The sequence below is a fragment of the Oncorhynchus nerka genome, linkage group LG14, assembly GCF_034236695.1.
Source record: "Oncorhynchus nerka isolate Pitt River linkage group LG14, Oner_Uvic_2.0, whole genome shotgun sequence".
NCBI lineage: Eukaryota > Metazoa > Chordata > Actinopteri > Salmoniformes > Salmonidae > Oncorhynchus > Oncorhynchus nerka.
Window position 1 is genome coordinate 10,893,905 of NC_088409.1, and position 14,709 is coordinate 10,908,613.

Sequence of the window (14,709 nt, forward strand, 5' to 3'; positions counted from 1 at the left end):
CCTGAAACCCCACCTCTTTAAGGAATACCTAGGATAGGATAAAGTAATCCTTCTCACCCCCCCTTAAAAGACCTAGATGCACTATTGTAAAGTGGCTGTTCCACTGGATGTCATAAGGTGAAAGCACCAATTTGTAAGTCGCTCTGGATAAGAGCGTCTGCTAAATGACTTAAATGTAATGATGTAAATGTCTTGTTATTGGAACATGGCTACAATGTCACATTGTACATCCTCTACATTTTGGTAGGAACATGCTGTACCTTTGTTATTAATGAGAATAAATCTTTATTTGAAAAAAATATAGGCTTTATTGGAGTCACAAATCAATTAGATTAGTAACACATCTTTTTTTTTAAATGTAGTCTAATAAAAACGAATTATAGAAAAGATGCATGAAAGGACATATGAAATCAGTTCTAGGTCTTTCAGTTAGCCTACACTCCCCATGTTAAATCAAATGGGGCCCTGAATATATTTCACCTGGTTTAACCAAGGCAATGAGCCATGTGTTTAACAACCCCAGGGAGGGCCAAGTCATTGAAACTCATCAGGTTAAAGATAAGAGCTTTGTCCCTAAGAGTGAGTTGCAGCAACCGCTCCCTGTCAATATCTGATCCCACTGTGATAGCAACACCCACTGCGTTGGCCCTTCTCATGGCTCCAATACCCTCAGCAAAGTTCTTGTCTGAGGTCACTCCGTCTGTAATGAACACAAAGGTGAGCTCTGCGTCTGGACGTACCCCTCTGAACCGACCTCCAGGGTTACTGACGAGGTTCTCAGTTGCGTAGAGAATAGCGCTGCCCAGAGTGGAGGATGAGTCGCGGTAGACTGCATTAGAGACCAGGGAGCTAATCTTTTTGTGGTTGTTGGAGAAGTCCAGAAGAACCTCTGGGTCCTGCTCCCCTCCAAACTGCAGCACGGCGAAGCGAGCTCCTGAAGAGACCTCCTTGGAGAGAGGGATCGATTGGGAGAGTCTCCCGATGAAGCGCAGGATGCTAATGAAGTTTCTGCCCCCTGTTCTCTCAGAACCGTCAATGAAGAAGAGGATGTCTACGGGGCGCTGGATCAGTGGAGCCAAACTCAAATCTTTGACAATAATAGAAAAGTCAATGTTATACAGACTGTTGATTCATAAACTCTTAATACATCTGTAGTTGTCTGTAATTTACATATGCAGAATATATAGGAAAGACCTTAATAGATCATTTCCAACTGAACAAATATTCAAGGTCAGTGATTTTCATTAGTGCAGTATAAAATAATACCAAAAAACTCAGTCCCAAAATAAATAGTCTTATCACCTGAGGCACACTTCAGGTCTGGACAGATCATCTCTGGTTCTAGAGAAGAAGAGAAGTGAATGTAGTTCATTAGTCAGGGTTGGTAATTTTCACAAAACAAAATCATTGAACTGTTGATCAAATGTAGTGTGCATCCCAATGGCACCCTATTCCCTATATAGAGCTCTGGACAAAAGTAGTGCACTATATAGGGAAGAGGGTGCCATTTGGGATGCATCCAGACTTGCCTGGGCAGAGGATTTGTTCTATTTCCTCTAAGAATTCCTCAGCAGTAAGTTCAGCGTAGACACTCAGTGTCTTCACCCGGTCGCCCATATTACAGGCAATCATCTCCAGATTCTGCCTCTCTGCCCCAGAGTCAAACATATCACCGATGGCGATGGCATACACGTCCACTCCGTTACACAGGGCTCCAAGATTATCCAGGTCTTTAGGATCGTAGCGACCGTCTGTGATAACTATGGCCACCACCTTGGTCCTCCCCCTGCGACCTGGAACTATCAGATGGTCGTATGTGTACTTCAGGGCAGAGGGAGTCCAGGTGCCTCCAGCGATCCACTCCATGGCTTTGACCTTTGTGTTGAAGGAGGTCACAGAGGTGATGCCCCTATCGTCCATCCTGATGGCCTGAACCGCCCCTTGGTGACTGTACTGAACCACACCCAGACGAGACCCTTTTGGGGGTTTAGAAGTAGTTCAGGGAATAAAATGTATTACATGTTTAAAATATATATATTTTAAATATTGGTGATCTATTGTTTTTCCATTCAAACAGTGGTTGTAGTCGTAACACAGTATCATGAAGTTTACCTGAGATGTCAGATATGTTTTTGGCCATCTTCCCAAGCCTGTTTGCTACACTGATGACAAAGTTTTTAGCCAGGCTGAAGTTGGTTTTTCCAATACTTTCAGAGCTGTCAATCACAAACACCAGGTCCAGGGGAGGGCAAACCTTTTCACAATCTGCACAGAGAGACAGTTAACAATAAGACTTGGGCATTTTTTTATTATTATTACAAGGAAAATCGGTTGTCATTAAAATAAACCATTACCACAGCAGCCACATGTTTCTCTGACAAATCCCATGATTTCACACTCCTGAAAGTTGAGAATATTCATCAGCATTCTCTCAGAGAGAGTAAAGGGATATGAAAGATATCTGTCAATCAGGATGAACAAATAAAGTCAGTTACTTACCGATAGACCAGAGGCCCCACGAGTACCAGGTACTCCCTAGACACCATCAACAGAAACATTTAATGACCCATGACAGACTCTTAGTGGATTAAATGAATCACAAATGAGAACTAAATGTACCTTGGTATGTGTACATAGGAATGAGACTCACCAGTGGTCCAGGTGACCCCCTCACTCCTCTGTCCCCAGGAACACCCTCTTGCCCTGGCTCCCCCTGTAAAACAATACACATTTTTTTTTAAATATAAATAAATACATTGATTTAAATAAACGAGTGCATTTATTAATATAATATCTCTGTTTATGATATTTTTGTATTTTATTTTACCTTTATTTAACCTGGCAAGTCAGTTAAGAACAAATTCTTATTTTCAATGATGGCCTAGGAACAGTGGGTTAACTGCCTGTTCAGGGGCAGAACGACTGATTTGTACCTTGTCAGTTGATTTGAACTTGCAACCTTTCGGTTACTGGTCCAACGCTATAACCACTAGGCTACCTGCCGTCGCTACACTCTAACCACTAGGCTACCTGCCGTCCCTACACTCTAACCACTAGTGCTGCTGTACGTACTGCCGGCCCTTTTGTTCCTGTTGTTCCCTGGGCTCCTTTCTCTCCATTATAACCTCTGGTGCCCTGTGAAAAAATATAGACATGGTAGTGAAATAGAGGGGTCGAACATTTTCAGATTTTAAATATGGACGGCTAAGAACAGGTACATATGATTACCTGCAGTCCAGGTAAACCAGGGTCTCCTCTCCCTCCCTAAGAGATAATAAGGTTGAGTTAGCATGTTTGTCAATCGCACTAATTAAAACAGGATTACCAATCCAATTCAATTACCAAAACACATTGAAATTGTATTTTGTTATTCAGTCAGCTGTCGGCTGCAGTTCAAACCTGTTTCCCTCTGGGTCCTGGGTAGTTGTATCCATCACTTCCTCTATCTCCCTACCAATTAAAAAAAGACAAACAGCATTTTTATCACTGTTTAGCTCCCATTTTCTAGAACTTTAATTTTTTGCCTCAGCTACCGTTCTTGTGAAGGTGTACTACAAAAAAAACACTGTAAGACCACTTTCTCATTCTAAGAAAAGAACGTGACCAGGGAATGTCAACAAAGTCAATTTCCCCTCGTAGTAAATGTTTAGGGGGTCCCTACTCAGTACTCTGTACAGTTTCCAACATAACCTCAACGTAAATACCTTCCATTGTCAGATTCAGGTATGTGTTATAATGCATAGGCCTGTTGCAACGTGTCGAGTGTCATTTTGACCACATATGAACAAAACATTGAAATAACTGCCATTTTTTCTTTATTTTTCCAAAATAAATATGTTGTTAGAATTTAGATATCACAAATGTATAACTGCTATAAGCAGTTTTATAAACTGGGTGAATCGAGCCATGAATGCTGATTGGCTGGTATATCAGACCGTATATCACAGGTATGACAAAACATTTATTTTTACTGCTCTAATTATGTTGGTAACCAGTTTCTAATAGCAATAAGGCACCTCGGGGGTTTGTGGTTTTTGGCCAATATACCTCTGCGTTGCGTCGTGTCTAAGAACAACCCTTAGGAGTGGTATATAAGCCCTATACCACATCCCCTCGTGCCTATTTTTATTTCAGATGCTATTTCAGATGCCAACCAAAGCATCACCAAATTTATATGGGGCAATAAAAAACCTAGGATCAAGTTCTCCACTCTATCGAAACCTGAATCTAAGGGTGGTCTTGCCCTTCCCTCCCTTCAATTGTACTACGGGTCTGCCCAAATCTGCAACATGCATGATCACAAACAGACAACTCAACGTGGATTCAGAAGCCCAATCCTGTGGTTCATTGCCCCTAAGTTCAAGTATATTTATTAATAGCTTTAGTGAAGTGGGCAACATAGCCAAAACCTTTGATTTACAGCACCCTACTAGCGTGGAGGGACTGTAAGAAATACCTGGGCATTTCCTCCCAAATATGTTCTCACTCGCCTATAGTAGGCAGCCCAGCCTTGCCAAAAGCCTCGAGGGATGCCAACTTTAATCTTTGGCATACTGTAGGAATCAAGACCTTTTCAGACCTATTTCATCAGAAAACCACTACAGTGAAATCCTTTCAAAGAGCTCTGCAGTGAATTCAATGTGCCAAGATCCATTTTATAATATATATACAGTGGGGAGAACAGGTATTTGATACACTGCCGATTTTGCAGGTTTTCCTACTTACAAAGCATGTAGAGGTCTGTAATTTTTATCATAGGTACACTTCAACTGTGAGAGACAAAAATCCAGAAAATCACATTGTATGATTCATGTTTCTCTCTAGCCCTTGTTTTTCTGGTTTTGACCACCTTGCCTGCCCTGACCCTGAGCCTGTAGAACGCTATACCTGTCTGACACTGCCCTGGATTACTGGCCTCTGCCTGCTTGACCCGTCATCTGCCTGCCTTGACCCTGACCCTGCCGTTCTATACCTGTCTGACCCTGTCCTGGATTACTGGCCTCTGCCAGCCCTTGACCCGTCATCTGCCTGCCCTGACCCTGTCGTTCTATACCTGTCTGACCCTGTCCTGGATTACTTACCTCTTCCTGCCCTTGACCCGTCGTCTGCCTGCCCTGACCCTGCCGTTCTATACCTGTCTGACCCTGTCCTGGATTACTGACCTCTGCCTGCTTGACCCGTCATCTGCCTGCCCTGACCCTGTCGTTCTATACCTGTCTGACCCTGTCCTGGATTACTGACCTCTGCCTGCTTGACCCGTCATCTGCCTGCCCTGACCCTGCCGTTCTATACCTGTCTGACCCTGTCCTGGATTACTGACCTCTGCCTGCCCTTGACCCGTCGTCTGCCTGCCCTGACCCTGCCGTTCTATACCTGTCTGACCCTGTCCTGGATTACTGACCTCTTCCTGCCCTGACCCGTCGTCTGCCTGCCCTGACCCTGCCGTTCTATACCTGTCTGACCCTGTCCTGGATTACTGACCTCTTCCTGCCCTTGACCCGTCATCTGCCTGCCCTGACCCGTCGTCTGCCTGCCCTGACCCTGTCGTTCTATACCTGTCTGACCCTGTCCTGGATTACTGACCTCTTCCTGCCCTTGACCCGTCGTCTGCCTGCCCTGACCCTGTCGTTCTATACCTGTCTGACCCTGTCCTGGATTACTGACCTCTTCCTGCCCTTGACCCGTCATCTGCCTGCCCTGACCCCTGTTTTGTTAACAAACATCTGTTATTCAAGCTGTCTGCATCTGGGTCTTATTCTGAGGTCTGATACAAATCCATATGTTACATGTAGTTACGTTGATGTTACCTACCCTTTTAGAGAACCCCCCCGCAGTGATGACAAAGTGACTTTTTCAAATAATCCTACAGAGTTACATGCAGGTAAGACGTCTCTCTTTCTAATACTTCATATACATCCGCAGGTTCTGAATAACTCTTTAACATTTGAGAGATGAGCTCAATTTCAAAATATCCCTTTTACCAAGATGAACTGCTTTTCCTTTGTTCTCCACACATGTTCATGTAGCTGCAGATCACCTACAGTAACATGAACTAATGATAAGGCTATTCTGTATTCTAATGTTACCCAAGACCTTCAGAAACACAAACAAAGGATGTTTTTTTTTTCTTTCCGAGAGCATTTCTGAAATGTATTTATTAGACTGTTAGAATGTTGCAGTAAAAACAGAATCCTGCTCATTGGCGTAGTAAGGGGGGAATCGAGGCCTGGCAGTTTAAGTGTTAAAAGCTGAACCCAAATCAACTTACCTTAGCTCCTGCTGCTCCAGTGTTTCCTCGGGCGCCAAAGTCCCCTGCATCCCCCTGAGAGCCCTAACGAGGACATGCAGAAAACATGGACACGGATGGTGACAGGGCAGAATATTATTTTCTAATTTCATTACATCACCTGTCATAGATATCACCTGTTTAACCAATGGTATATTTGGTGACGGGTTGAATGGTTAGTGGAGCACCTCTGCTCTTACCAGGTAGTATTATTAGTATTATAATTATTTAGGGCAGTATTCACCTGAAGTCCCGCCTCTCCACCCTCACCTGGTGGACCACGGACCCCTGGGAAACCTGGTGCCCCCTGGGATGAGATGGATATGATAGGGATTGAAAAAGATACAGTTCAATGTATTGATTGAAATACAACACCTGCATATTGATTACATTTGATTTATTAAAAGTTGACTCACTGCTGCTCCTTCTTCTCCGTTCTCTCCAGGAACTCCTCTCACCCCCTCTGGGCCTCGTTCTCCCTGCAAGATGCAACACAATGAATACAACCAACATGGATTCACCCCCTCTGGGCCTCGTTCTCCCTGCAAGATGCAACACAATGAATACAACCAACATGGATTCTCCCCCCTCTGCAAGGCCCAATGAATTCTCACCCCCCTGCAAGATGCAGAGAAACACTGGGCCTCGTTCTCCCTCAAGATCAACCTGCAAGATGCAACACAATGAATACAACCAACATGGATTCACCCCCTCTGGGCCTCGTTCTCCCTGCAAGATGCAACACAATGAATACAACCAACATGGATTCACCCCCTCTGGGCCTCGTTCTCCCTGCAAGATGCAACACAATGAATACAACCAACATGGATTCTCCCCCCCCCTCCCTGCAAGATGCAACACAATGAATACAACCAACATGGATTCACCCCCTCTGGGCCTCGTTCTCCCTGCAAGATGCAACACAATGAATACAACCAACATGGATTTCTCCCCTCTGGGCCCCTCTGGGCCTCGTTCTCCCTGCAAGATGCAACACAATGAATACAACCAACATGGATTCACACAATGAATACCCCCTCTGGGCCTCGTTCTCCCTGCAAGATGCAACACAATGAATACAACCAACATGGATTCTCCCCTCTGGGCCAACATGGTTCTCCCTGCAAGATGCAACACAATGAATACAACCAACATTCTCCCCTCTGGTTCTCCCTGCAAGATCACAATGAATACAACCAACATGGATTCTCCCCCTCTGGGCCTCGTTCTCCTGCAAAGATGCAACAAGACAATGAATACAACCAACATGGATTCTCCCCCTCTGGGCCTCGTTCTCCCTGCAAGATGCAACACAATGAATACAACCAACATGGATTCTGGGCCTCGTTCTCCTGCAAGATGCAACACAATGAATACAACCAACATGGATTCCCCTCTGGGCCTCGTTCTCCTGCAAGATGCAACACAATGAATACAACCAACATGGATTCTGGGCCTCCCTCCCTGCAAGATGCAACACAATGAATACAACCAACATGGATTCACCCCCTCTGGGCCTGTTCTCCCTGCAAGATGCAACACAATGAATACAACCAACATGGATTCTCCCCTCTGGGCCTCGTTCTCCCTGCTGCAAGATGCAACACAATGAATACAACCAACATGGATTCTCCCCCTCTGGGCCTCGTTCTCCCTGCAAGATGCAACACAATGAATACAACCAACATGGATTCACCCCCTCTGGGCCTCGTTCTCCCTGCAAGATGCAACACAATGAATACAACCAACATGGATTCTCCCCCTCTGGGCCTCGTTCTCCCTGCAAGATGCAACACAATGAATACAACCAACATGGATTCTCCCCCTCTGGGCCTCGTTCTCCCTGCAAGATGCAACACAATGAATACAACCAACATGGAATGGACTATTGTGATGCAGTAAAAACAGATGAGATGTTTGATGTTTGTTGGTGGAAACCTTATCTCCTCTCTTGCCATCCTTGCCCCGTCGTCCAGCTCTGCCACTGTCTCCTCTGCTTCCCTGAAAGAGACATGTTTTCATGTTTCACCAGGCCCCAAATAAAAACGTGTCAATGTAAAATGTTGTGAGTCCTGCTCTTTCTTGTGGGATTGTTGTGCAACTCACAACGCTGTATGAAGACACTGTCACTTGGTCTACAGCTTATTTAATATAGACTTCAATATGAGACTCACAGTGTCGCCAGGACTTCCACCAGGTCCAGCTTCACCCTAATGAACAGAAATAGTGTTTAAGCAGATGATTCGGTGGTTTGATTTGGCAGCCTAATACTCCTAGTTAGTAAACTGTGTTAGTCTCTGAGCCGATATAGTACCTTGTTTCCTTTTTGCCCAGGCAGACCAGGGTTTCCAATATAGCCAGCAACACCCTGTAACAGTCACGCTTAATGTATTATTGTCTAAATAACTACAAGTTGATAGTGTTTCTGATAACGTGTCGTTCAGATGGCGCTCCAGACCTTATCTCCACTGTCTCCATGATCACCCTGTGGTCCAGGCCTGCCACTCTGCCCAGCAACACCCTGACGACAACACAATACAGGATGTACCAGGTGCACAAGACTCATGTTTCAGGTAGCCTATAGAGCCCCACAGTGGACATGTCATAATACCCATAAAACCTAGTGGTCAAACAGGGAAATGGTTCCAATTGTTTTTTCACCATTCATTTTTCCCATAGGGGATTTTAGAAACACTTAAAATAAGGGCTGTGTATCGTGTAGACTGAAATCAATCATTCTCTCTACTATTATTCTGACATTTCACATTCTTAAAATAAAGTGGTGATCCTAACTCACCTAAAACAGGAAATTTGTACTAGGATTAAATGTCAGAAATTGTGGAAAAACTGAGTTTAAATGTATTTGGCTAAGGTGTATGTAAACTTCCGACTTCACTTGTAGCCCTTATTTTAAGTGTTTCTAAAATACCCTATGGTAAAAATGAATGGTGAATAAACGATTGGAAGCATTTCTCTGTTTGACCGCTAGGTTTTATGGGTATTATGACTCTATATGTAACAGGACACTGTACAAAGGTGCTAAATCCAGGAATCAGGTGAAGAATCCACCTACCTTTTCACCTGACTTGCCCGTGTCACCCTTGATACCAAAGTCCCCGGCAAGACCGGCTTCTCCCTGTGAGACCGCAAAGGTGATGGAGGAGGACATATATAACCACAATGCATACAGGCTGTGTAGTACGTTACATTCACACCTCAACGTCGCTGCATTATCTCACCGACATGCCAGCGTCTCCTTTACATCCAGGTGTCCCAGTGGTGCCAGTCTTTCCCTGGAAAACAACGAAGTAGATGACATCACTAACTAGACATGTCTAAATACAGTCTTTTTTATCAATAAGTAAGCAAATAAATAAGACGTACCTTTTCGCCATCAATGCCGTTATACCCAGGAGATCCCCTTTGACCCTGACGAGATCCGATTGAGTAAATTGTTCATTAATGTTAATTGGTGACAATAGTGCTGGTCCTAATGAACTGAATCCTGCCGACTACGCCAAATGTAGCATGTAGATCATCAATCTAATGAAATCATTAATGAACCAATCATGATTGAGATGTATTAATAACAACGGAAAAGGAGTACCTTCGGACCAGATCCACCAATATCTCCCTGTGAAACAAGGACAAAACATGACGTCAAATACAGACAGGAACGCAGTATTATAACGAGCTTGGTAGTATATACACAAGTAACAAATGGTTAGAGCATTTTCTAATATGTTACCTTCTCTCCTTTGAGGCCTGGAAGACCCTGTAAATATATATTAGGTAAATAATGTGTGAAATATTAAATCAAAGCAGCATGGCACAGACAAATATCAAAGTTAGAAATATCATCATTCCTCTTACCTTCTGTCCATGCAAACCTATCGAGCCCTCGATACCAAAGTCTCCCTGTAGGGGAAAAAAGCCAACATAAATGAAATGTAAAATCATATTGAGTGTAATTGGCCAGTACGTCCTGTATTGTGTCATGGTGTATTTAATGTAACCTGTTGCCCAGGCTGTCCAGGATCTCCTATTGCACCATTAGTTCCCTTCACACCCTACAAGACACAAAACAAACATTGATGTCATGAAGTGTCATAAACCAATACATATTTAGGTTTATCAAAATAAGAGATTGCTTATTTACTTTCATTCCCTTGTATCCTTTCGGCCCGACAGCTCCTTTTGTTTGGATGCACATTGGGGCTTGGCACTAGAGAGAAATCACAGAAGATATGGTCAAAGAGGTTTCAAATATGGGCCTCCCGAATGGCGTAGCGATCTAAGGCACTGCATTGCAGTACGTTAAGGTGTCACTACAGCCCTGGGTTCGATCCCAGGCTGTGTCGCAGTCTCAACGCGCTCTAGCGACTCCTTGTGGCGGGCCGGGCGCCTGCAAGCTGGCATCCGGTCGCCAGTTGGACGGTGTTTCCTCCGACACATTGGTGCGGCTGGCTTCCGTGAGCAGTGTGTCAAGAGGCAGTGCGGCTTGGTAGGGTCGTGTTTCAGAGGACGCATGGCTCTCGACCTTCGCCTCTCCCGAGTCCATAGGGGAGTAGGGGAGTTGCAGCAATGGGTTAAGACTGTAACTACCAATTGGATATCACAAAAAATATATATATATGTGAGGTTTCAAATATTAAAAAGAAGACCATTGTGTCGTTCATTCTACATCCCTCAGTGCTTCATATGACTCACCTCAAATTCGGCCTCTTTGATCTGGAAAGAGAAAGAAATGACAGCATATTAAACACAAACTATGATATATAAAACACACAGACACTGTAACACTGACACAACTTGGCATCAACCATGACAGCACAAAAATATCCGTACTCCACTTCACAAACAGAAGCTTCACTATAAACCTACCATGGTGTCAGTTATCCTGTTGACAGCTGCCTGGCGGTTGCTAGCTGGGAATGCCATGTAGTCTTTCCTATACAGCTCCACAGGAGAACTGGCGATCCGCTTGAGCTCACTCTCCATGGTGTACTCGTTGGTGGCCACTACAAAGATCTTGATGCCCGCTGCCTTGGCAGCCTCGGCGGCCCGTGAGACCCCTCCACAGGGGCTGCCAGTGATGTGGCCGTCAGTCAGGACCACAGCGTACTGGAGCCGGGGCTTTCCGCTGGCCGTTAGCCTCACTTGTTCTGTCATGTTCCTCAGGGCACAGTCGATGAAGGTTCCCCTACCAATGTACCTGGTGACGAGGAGAATAAAGTATTGGCGTGCTCAACTCTTATTATGAAAGATTGGTGTGCTCAACTCAGTATTATCTTATAATACTCCCAAAAGAGATGAAGACGATTCAGTAAGTAAGCAAGTAATAATGAGGGAGGGACTGACTGACAGTGTCTGGCTGGCTGACTGAGTAATGTACCTGATGGCCTGTGCCCTTCCCAGGAAATCTGCAGCATCAGTGACCACCTGGCTGAAGACTTCCACACGGTCTGAGAAGTGCAGCCCACCGTAGGCCCACTGGGCCCTCTTGGCCCTGAGGGGGGTGGTCTGGAGCCTCTCCACAAACATCTGGAGGAACATCTTGAGCTCCTCCACCAGACTGCCCCAGGGGAACTCCCTCAGAGCAACACTCTCAGAGGTGTCCATGGTGAAGTACACGTTGATGGGGCAGTCGTCCTTTTCGTCTGGGCAGAGAGTGATTAAAGAACATGCAGCACCTTGCTTGAAGTAGTTAATGATTATTCCACCATTATTCCTCCACAATTGCTAATCTACTTGTGTATACTAGACTTAAGTTAACAACATGTATCTACAAATATTGCTAAATAGTACATCAATCATATCATAACATTTAATGGCTCTTGTAATTTATATTCACAGCCAAGGTCTCTATGCTTCCACCACACCATACCATTGATGTTCCTGGGCCTCACTAACAGGTGGTCGTATTCTGGGTCCTGGGCAGAGACCTGGAGGACCCACAGCAACAGGACAGCCTTCAGTACTTCTGCCATGATGCCTCTGTGTGTGGAGGTGTACAGGTGTACGATCTGTGTAAGGCTGTCTACACAGAAAAGGAAAATGTTTAGTTTTATAAGCCTAATTAACTACGGTTTGGAAAGTAATAAATGTGGCAGGTAGCCTTCGAGGTTAGAGCGTTGGTCCAGTAACCAAAAGGTCGCTCATTCGAATACCGGAGCTGACAAAGTGAAAATCTATCGCTGTGCCCTTGAGCAAGGCACTAAACCCTAATTTCTCCAGAGGCGCTATACAATGGTGAACCTGGCTGTGACCCCACTTCCTACGGGTGTCTCAGGGGGAGTTGGGATATGGTGACCCTGGCCGTGACCCCACTTCCTGCGGGTGTCTCAGGGGGAGTTGGGATATGCAACAAACACCTTTCCAGTACAGACTGTGTGAACAGGACAAATATAAACACCCACAAAATGATTACTGTTCTATATTTTCTGAGGAATATAGCCAGACACTTATGGTGGTATAGGAAGGCAGGTTATTGTTTGAAACTGTATGTTCCATGGTATTTCAACTGATCGTCTGTTCCGTGGTCTTTCAACTGATCGTCTGTTCTGTGGTCTTTCAACTGATCGTCTGTTCCGTGGTCTTTCAACTGATTGTTCTGTTACATGGTCTTTCAACTGATCCTCTGTTCTGTGGTCTTTGTTCTGTTCTGTGGTCTTTCAACTGATCTGTTCTGTTACATGGTCTTTTATCCTCTGGTAATCTTCTGTTCGTGGTCTTTTTGTAAAATAATTGCAGGCAAAGGAGAGTAAAGACATTAATTGTGTAAAACGTACATATGTTCTGTAAAGGTATTACCCATCCCTCATGCCTGGACGGTTACAGTAAGGGTTTCTGGTTGAACTGATTCCAACAAAGAACAGTGTAATGATGGGCTGACAGCCCTGTACCTAAGACATCCTGTTTCCAGAGTAAAACCTCCCAGGTGAGGGAAACATCGTCTAAAGGTAGCTGAAAACAAATCATGCTTAAGGCCATAGGGATCCATAGGGATCTACTCAACATGTTAAGTCAAAGTCTCTTTTAAACCTATTTAATACCCAAATCAAATCAAATTTTTATTTGTCACATACACATGGTTAGCAGATGTTAATGCGAGTGTAGCGAAATACAACTGCTACTCTCTGGTATACACACCTCAATCTATCAAACATTCAGATGATTTGATTCAATAAGTGCGCATAATTGATTGTATTGTAATGAAACAGGCAGGGAGCAGGTCTCGAACCCTCAACCTTCTAGCATGAAGCCCAGCGCGCTATCGACTGTGCCGCAAAAGCATGCCCGAGAGGCAGAGTCGATATCCGCGCTTATAAACCCAGTGTCATTACAGTATCTTATCCTTGGTTAGCAAACAATATCCAAACGTGTATTTTGTCCGCATTACTTGACTGAAATAGCATGCTACTTTATATGGTCCTGGTCAGTCCCTGGATGGGAGACCAGATGCTGCTGGAAGTGGTGTTGGAGGGCTAGTAGGAGACACTCTTTCCTCTGGTCTAAAAAAATATCCCAATGCCCCAGGGCAGTGATTGGGGACACTGCCCTGTGTAGGGTGCTGAGGTCATTAAAGAGCCCATGGCACTTATCGTCAGAGTTAGGGGTGTTAACCCCGGTGTCCTGGCTAAATTCCCAATCTGGCCCTCAAACCACCATGGTCACCTAATAATCCCCAGTTTACAATTCGCTTTTTCATCCCCCTCCTCTCCCCTGTAACTATTCCCCAGGTCGTTGCTGTAAATGAGAATGTGTTCTCAGTCAACTTACCTGGTAAAATAAGGGATAAATAAAATAAAAAATAAAATAAATAAATTAAAAAGTCTCCTAGACGTTCTAAAAATACCAAACAAAAGCTACTAACAGTAATCTCTTCTATTCCAAGAACACCAAACATCTTTAAGTATGCTCATCTCAGATGTATAATAACAGTAATCTCTTCTATTCCAAGAACACCAAACATCTTTAAGTATGCTCATCTCAGATGTATAATAACAGTAATCTCTTCTATTCCAAGAACACCAAACATCTTTAAGTATGCTCATCTCAGATGTATAATAACAGTAATCAAACATTTAATAAGTAATACAATGAATAATAAAACATAATTTGGTTATTCATTTTACTGACCTGCAACGGGAGAGTTAAATATCTGTGTGATAACAGTCTGATCCTCTGCTCAGTCCCGTACCTGCAGAATCAGTCCCTCGGAGCGGCGAGGTATGTTTTCCATGCCTGTTGAGACGTGCCATACATCTAGTGAGAAAAAGACTCCTCCTGTGTATTCAGCTTGGCAACTTCCCAAATGGCACCGTATGGTTCCTGGTCAAATGTAGTGCACTACATAGGGAATAAGGTGGCATTTGGGATGTAACCTGGACTTCATCACTGTGGTACATATAACAGCCACT

General features: G+C 44.3%; 1 protein-coding gene across 2 annotated transcripts; it reads right to left on the reverse strand.

Moving 5' to 3' along the window:
• Positions 1 to 274: 274 nt before the first annotated feature.
• Positions 275 to 14,536, reverse strand: LOC115117012 (collagen alpha-2(VI) chain-like). 2 transcript variants are annotated; one of them, XM_065027346.1, is made up of 30 exons: positions 14,429 to 14,529; positions 12,174 to 12,322; positions 11,682 to 11,946; positions 11,171 to 11,501; positions 10,997 to 11,017; positions 10,446 to 10,511; positions 10,303 to 10,356; positions 10,160 to 10,204; positions 10,035 to 10,061; positions 9,894 to 9,920; positions 9,671 to 9,715; positions 9,526 to 9,579; positions 9,360 to 9,422; positions 8,745 to 8,807; positions 8,601 to 8,654; positions 8,461 to 8,496; positions 8,225 to 8,287; positions 6,703 to 6,765; positions 6,531 to 6,593; positions 6,269 to 6,331; positions 3,400 to 3,450; positions 3,229 to 3,264; positions 3,073 to 3,135; positions 2,651 to 2,713; positions 2,500 to 2,535; positions 2,355 to 2,400; positions 2,113 to 2,265; positions 1,530 to 1,976; positions 1,303 to 1,341; positions 275 to 1,087 (listed from the first exon to the last, which is right to left on the reverse strand). In XM_065027346.1, exons 2-30 carry the CDS (start codon positions 12,274 to 12,276, stop codon positions 486 to 488), a joined length of 3,042 nt encoding a protein of 1,013 aa, XP_064883418.1. In that variant the 5' UTR covers positions 12,277 to 12,322; positions 14,429 to 14,529; the 3' UTR covers positions 275 to 485. The 2 variants fall into 2 exon arrangements, with proteins under 2 accessions (XP_064883418.1, XP_064883416.1); XM_065027344.1 differs by having other exon boundaries at positions 276 to 1,087; positions 12,174 to 12,326; positions 14,429 to 14,536.
• Between the last annotated feature and the right edge of the window lie 173 nt (positions 14,537 to 14,709).